This window comes from Mustela nigripes, chromosome 2 (genome assembly GCF_022355385.1).
Source record: "Mustela nigripes isolate SB6536 chromosome 2, MUSNIG.SB6536, whole genome shotgun sequence".
NCBI classification, from domain to species: Eukaryota; Metazoa; Chordata; class Mammalia; order Carnivora; family Mustelidae; genus Mustela; species Mustela nigripes.
This window is the reverse complement of record NC_081558.1, coordinates 6,971,888-6,978,920: the sequence shown is the minus strand read 5'-3', so window position 1 is coordinate 6,978,920 and position 7,033 is coordinate 6,971,888. Positions and strand designations below refer to the sequence as shown.

Below are 7,033 nucleotides of genomic sequence, written 5' to 3'. Positions count from 1 at the left end.
GTAAAAAATCGTTAAAAAAGAAAAAGGTAACAGTTAAAAAAAAATTTTACCCGAAGGCGAGAAAAAAAAAAATGAAAAAGAAAAAATTAAATTAACTGCAAGACTAAAAAAAATCACAGGAAAAAAGCCATGAGTTCCGTGCTTGGCTTTCTCCTCCTCTGGAATTCTGCTGCTCTCCTTGGTATTGAAACCGCACTCCTTAGTAGGTGAACCAGGTCTCGGCTGGATTTCTTGTTGATCTTCTGGGGGAGGGGCCTGTTGTAGTGATTCTCAAGTGTCTTTGCCCCAGGCGGAATTACACCGCCCTTACCCGGGGCCGGGGTGAGTAATCTGCTCGGGTTTGCTTTCAGGAGCTTTTGTTCCCTGAGCGCTTTCCGTAGAGTTCCAGAGGACGGGAATACAAATGGCAGCCTCCTGGTCTCCGGCCCGGAGGAGCCGAGAGCCCAGGGCCCCACTCCTCAGTGCGCCCTCAGAGAACAGCGCCCAGTTACTCCCGTCTGCCTGACCTCCGGCCGCGCTCCGAGCTCATCGAGCCTGCGACCGGTTCAAGGTAACACGGAGCTGCGAGCTGACTGTCAGCTCTGTCTCTGTAGCCGGCTTTCCCGTTCCAATACCCGCAAGCTCTGCGACACTCAGACACCCCCGATCCTTCTGTGACCCTGCGGGACCTGAGGCCACGCTGACCCCGCGTGGGCTTCGCCCCGGTTTAGCCTCTGGAGCGATGTCCCTCAGCGGAACAGACTTTTAAAAGTCCTGATTTTGTGCGCGGTTGCTCCGCCGCTTGCCGGGAGCCGGCCCCTCCCCCCGGGGTCTATCTTCCCGTCGCTTTGGATTCACTTCTCCGCCGGTCCTACCTTTCAGAAAGTGGTTGTTTTTCTGTTTCCAGAATTGCTGTTCTTCTTCTCTTCGATCTGCCGATGGATTTTCAGGTGTTTGCAATCTTTAGATAAGCTATCTAGCTGATCTCCGGCTAGCTGAAGCAGTCTCAGCTTGCTACTTCTCCGCCATCTTGACTCCCAGTAAATGCTTATATTTTAATATAGTTTTTGGGCATTCATTATAGTAATAATAGGTAATATTCACTGACCATATTCTAAGTGCCTGGCAATATCTTAAGGCATTGTTTTTGACCCTGGCTGTACATTAGTACGACCAAGAATTGTGCAGGTAGAGATTATTATTTAATTGGCTCTAGGCAGTGAACAGGATGTCAGTACATTTTATAATATTAATGGGTAAGTATAATAATCAACTAGGATTGAGAACCACAGGTCTGAGCACTTTATGCTTTATTTAATTTCTTCAAACAACCCAATAAGGTAAGTTCAGTTGTTATTACCATTTTACCAATGTGGAAATTCCCCAGGTGTTTGTTATGTTAGTCTTTGTACTTTTCTCTTTGGATTTTTCTCTAAATTAAACCATAGTGTGACCTGTCAAGAGAAATGAATATCAGAGTTGCCTTCAGGGGATTTATTTAAAAATAATTCTATTTAGGGCTGGCTGACTGGTTTAGTCAGTGGAGCGTGTGACTCTTGATCTCAGGGTCGTAGGTTTGGTTAGCTGTGGAGATTGCTTCAAAATAAAATCTTAAAAAAAATTATTGTATTTAAGGAGAATTGATTTTATTGTTTATTTATGTATTTACTTATTTCTTTATTTTCAGCAACATGGATGGACCTAGAGGGCATAATGCTAAGTGAAATAAGTCAGAGAAAGACAAATACCATATGATTTCACTCATAAATGGAATTTAAGAAACAAAAGAAATGAACAAATAAAAAAAAGACAAAAAAACAAAAAAATCCCAGACTCTTAAGTGGAATTAATTTTAAGAAGAGTGAATTAAGGAGAATTCTCCTAGTTTCAGTAAAGACTGAAGTTATGGAAGCATAAGAAGGCTAGATTTCAGACCAGGTTTGGGGGGTCTTGTATGGTCCTAAATTCCTTAATTATAAATGAGAGAGTTGGCTTTCATGAGGACAGGGCACTTCCAAATGCTTGGGTTTAGAAATACATATAAACACTTTTACCAATGCCAAACCACTGCAAAATAGGGACCAAAAAACCCCCAAAGAGCAGAGTCAAACACCAGTGTCAATTTCCCTGATATTGTGTAAGGTTGATATTTAGTCCTGTGTAATATGAGAGATAGAAAGAAAGTACTTTTTACAAATTAATTATTGTTTAATGATTCAGAGCTGCATTGTAAATGAATGCCATCTATGGGGTCAGTGATACGGCATGATTTTGTGCATTTAACCCAAACATACTCATCAAAATTTGAAGTCTATCAGGCCACAGTTAAAAGTTATATTTGAAAAGACTTTAAAAAGACAACCCACACATTTGAGTGAGCATGTATTTCCATGGAGAGATGTCAAAAACCAGAAACTGATGAAAACCTCTGAAGATAATGAACACATTAAAAAAAAACTTTCTGATTATAAACATTTGACTTTAGAGTGTCAATAATGTAGTTCTAGCAATTATACAGCTTATCAATATTCTAAAGGGAATTTCTTGCACTTACTTGAATAAAATAAGGCTGTTTCTAAGTGTCCTTTGATCAGAATGATTTTTTTTTCCTTAAAGGGAGAAGAATGTTTCCTATTCGGTATGATTCTTTAAGAGTATTTTATGGTAATGATGGATTTGTCAGTTATCTCCAAATGTTCATGCTCCTCTAACATTCTTTGGTTGAGTGTTTTTAAAGCATGTATAGAGAGATGTGGATAACACAGAAATCAATGAGGAAACAGTTCTAAGAAAATTAGATCTAAGACACAGAAAGATTGCTGAAGACACTGGAATGTATGGCCCTGTGTGTGAATATTTTACTTGTGAATTGCTCGAATACACAATGGGGACACAGTACTGGATGCCCATTCACTTGATCCACTTTTCCAACCCTCTTTTCTTTTTCAGAAGATGTCCAAGCTACATAGAACCACAAAATCTAACACATGTCTCAGAATTCTTCCTCACGGGACTCTCAGATGATCCAGAACTGCAGCCCCTTCTCTTTGGGCTGTTTCTGTCCATGTACCTGGTCACCTTGTTTGGGAACCTGCTCATCATCCTGGCCGTCTGCTCTGACCCCCACCTCCACACCCCCATGTATTTCTTCCTGTCCAACCTGTCCTTGGCTGACATTGGTTTCACTTCTACCACAATCCCCAAGATGATCGTGGACATCCAAACTCAGAGCACAGCCATCTCCTATATGGGTTGCCTGACTCAGATGTCTTTTTTTATGCTTTTTGGATGTTTGGATAGTCTCCTCCTGGCTGTGATGGCATATGACCGGTTCGTGGCCATCTGTCACCCCCTGCGCTACTTGGTCATCATGAACCCCCGCCTCTGTGGCCTGCTGGTTTTGACATCTTTTTTCATCAGCCTGTTGGTCTCCCAGATGCACAATTCAGTTGTGTTGCAACTCACCTATTTCAAGGATGTGGAAATTTCTCATTTCTTCTGTGACCCTTCTCAGCTCCTGAATCTGGCCTGTTCTGACACTTTCACCACCAACATAGTCATGTATTTTGTTGGTGCCATCTCTGGCTTTCTCCCTATCTCAGGCATCCTTTTCTCTTACTATAAAATTGTCTCCTCCATTCTGAGAATCCCATCCACAGGTGGGCAGCACAAAGCCTTCTCTACCTGTGGCTCCCACCTGTCAGTTGTTTGCTTGTTTTATGGAACAGGCCTTGGGGTGTACCTCAGTTCAGCTGTCTCACGTTCTCCCAGGAAAGGTGCAGTGGCCTCAGTGGTGTATACTGTGGTCACCCCCATGCTGAACCCTTTCATCTACAGCCTGAGGAACAGGGACATCAAAAGGGCCATGTGGAGGCTCTTCAGCAAAACCATTTGATTGCAGCACCTGTGCCATCCATTTGGAGTGTAGGTTGGAAAGTGCAGCAAAACTAAGCACCTAGACCTGAAAATCCTACCTCTCTCACCACATCATTTTTGTAGTTGTCATGGCTTTCATCTATCTCTTCGCTTAACATCTGAAAATTGCTTTCTTCCCTATGTCTTAAATGGGACTGAGGGAGTATTCTGGGGTCCCTTGTATATTATAATCACTGCATGACTAAATCTTATTGTATCTACAGAGACTCTGTGCTTTATCATTGGCTACCCAAGCATCCCAGAAAGATGAGCAGTTTTCCTTTTATATATTTCAAATTCACATATTTCCCACAGTTCTTGTGTATTTTCCATACAAATCACTTATTTATCCAATTGGTTTGTGCAGGTTATGTGGGTGGACGTATGTCACTGGTTCTCAAACTTGGTATTTATCTATTTTATTTTCAAGTACAATTAAGTATAGTGTTTTATTAGGTTCGGGGGTACAATATGATTCAACAGTTATATACATTTCTCAGTGCTCATCAAGATAGGTGTACCCTTTTAAAAGATTTTATTTATTTATTTATTTGAGAGAGAGAGAGAGAGAGAAACACACATAGAGAGGGGAGGGGCAGAGGTACAGGGAGAATCAGACTACCCACTCAGGGGGGAGCCCAACTTGAGGTGATGCCAGGAACCAAAGATCATGACCTGAGCCAAAGGCAGACACTTAACTGACTGAGCCTCCCAGGCGCCCCAAGAGAAGTGTACTCTTAATCCCCTTTAACTATTTCACCTATCCCTCCACTCATCTCTCCTCTGGCAATCACCAACTTGTTCTCTATTTTTAAAAGTCTGTTTTTTTGTTTGTCTCTTTTTTTCTTTGTTCATTTGTTTTGTTTCTTAAATTCAACATAGGCATGAAATCATACGATATTTGTTTTTTTCTGACTGACACATTTCACTTAACGTCATAGCCCATAGGTCCATCCATGTTGTCAGGAAAGATGCATAGATAGGACTTAGAAAGTTATGGTGTACAACTATCCACATCTCTGTTTATCTACTAGAAAAAACAGATAAACCAAAACCATAGTTTGTTTGTTTTCAAGGGCTGAGAACCCCACAGAAATCTAAGAAAATATACTCTGGAGCGAGTTGATTCCTCTCTAGTTAGCAGAAATCACAACCGCTGGGGACATCTGTTAAATTTGGGAATGGAATGGCTACAAATTGGCTTACCAGTGGTGGAGGGGCTCTCCTGGTATAACAGAAACCAGGGAGTCTACTTGAGCCTGTGTCACCAGAAGCAGTAAAGTGGGATCTGCTGAAATACCCAATGGAGAGAAAGTTCTACCCATTTTCCAATTTGTCTAAGAATTTTTGCTGTGTGACAAATTCGGGACTATGTTGGAAAGCAGACAGATATGACATGAGTCTTGAAGTGCTTGGAGCACAAAGTTCTTGTAGAGGATGAGACTTGTGTGGTGGGAAGTACCTGAGAGGCTCCCAGTGTTCCCCAACTCCTGGTTTTCTTGCTCTTGTGTATGTCCCTCTTATTGAAAGCGAAATAGAAACAGTGACTTGTTTCCAACAATGAGAACGTGGAAGAAATGCAGAGAAATCACTTCCAGGAATAGAGTGGGGGGAGGGTGTGAGGGAAGGCGGCTTTCTTCCTGCTGTCGCCTCTCTCTTACTCTCTTTGTTGCTCAGGTTGATGGAACTCAATTGCCATGTTATAAGCTGCCCCATCAAGGGTCTACGTATCAAGGAGCTGAGGAAATTCTCTGGCTAATAACCTGCAAGCATGTGAATTCTACCATCAGCCCCAGGAGTGAGATTGTAAGTGGACTTCTGCTAGTTGAGCCTTGGGATGATTACAGTCCTGGCCAACACCTTGATTGTATTGTTATGAGAGGCTCTCTGAAGTATTTAAGTAGAGTATCAGTTACCAAAAATATGTGAAAATCAATAGTTTTCTAATACCAATTAGAGAAAAACAGAACTGAAGCCCGATTCAAATTAGCCAAAAAATAAAACAGATGAACATAAGAGAAGGGAAGGAAATATAAAATAAGATAAAAACAGAGAGTGGGGCAAGCCACAAGAGACTCTTAACTATAGGGAACAAACTGAGGGTTGCTGGAGGGGTGGTGGGGGATGGGGTAATTGGGTGATGGGTATTAAGAAGGACACTTGTAATGGACACTGGGTGTTAGATGCAGTTGATAAATCACTAAACTCTATCTCTGAAACTAATACTACACTATAAATTAACTAACTTGAATTTAAATAAAATATCAAAAATAACCTGTGAATCTCCAACATATAAAATGCCAACCCAAGCAAGAACTAAAGAAATGAAAATAGAAAGTTATCCTTAGAGCAAATATTAACTGAGAAAATGGAAATGGTATCACGTTCTTTGTACAGAAGACCGAATTCTTTCCAACTTCATGATTCATACAATCATTTTACAGATATCAAAATCACACACCAAAGGATCAATTGAAAAAAAAGTCTTAAATGTACACGCATTATTTCATTGGAGCAATAATGTGTTCTTTAATACTCTATTTCTAAATAATTTGTTCTTTAATATTCTATTTCTTTATTTAATATTTTCTATTTCTTTAATATTCTCTATAAATGGCAACCCAATATAGTGACAACTCTCTCTAGAGTAATAAGCTTTTGGATAAGAAGTGTCCTTACAGATCATTATCCTCCCTCTCATGTGCAGTTCATAATATAAAATTGGAACCCCAAATACACTCACTTATATTAGCTGAAAAACAATATTTCAGACTGTTTATTATCTAGGCTTTATAAAACACATCCAGGCAAACTAAAGGTAGACCATCTTGACATAAATGTGTGAAATAACTAAATAAATTCCTTAGTTTTGATATAACATATATACTTGTAGACTTTAAACAGTGGAGTTTAAACATGGGAGTAAAAAGGGGCAAAAAAGAAAAGGAGAAAGTTGACATTTGACATATCAAGTGTGTAAAATACTTGATACTTTTAAATTTAATTTAATTTTTTTAAAATTAATTTATTTATTTTCAGAAAAACAGTATTCATTATTTTTTCACCACACCCAGTGCTCCATGCAATCTGTGCCCTCTATAATACCCACCACTTGTTACTCTGACCTCCCAACCCCCCC

General features: G+C 40.1%; 1 protein-coding gene across 1 annotated transcript; it reads left to right on the top strand.

Moving 5' to 3' along the window:
• The first annotated feature begins 2,881 nt into the window (after nucleotides 1-2,881).
• On the top strand, nucleotides 2,882-3,874 carry LOC132010926 (putative gustatory receptor clone PTE01). The gene has a single exon (XM_059388922.1). It carries the CDS (start codon nucleotides 2,882-2,884, stop codon nucleotides 3,872-3,874), a length of 993 nt encoding a protein of 330 aa, XP_059244905.1.
• Nucleotides 3,875-7,033: the final 3,159 nt, after the last annotated feature.

Coding starts and splice junctions, on each gene's coding strand:
- LOC132010926 (XM_059388922.1), top strand. CDS start 2,882: ATGCCCATTCACTTGATCCACTTTTCCAACCCTCTTTTCTTTTTCAGA.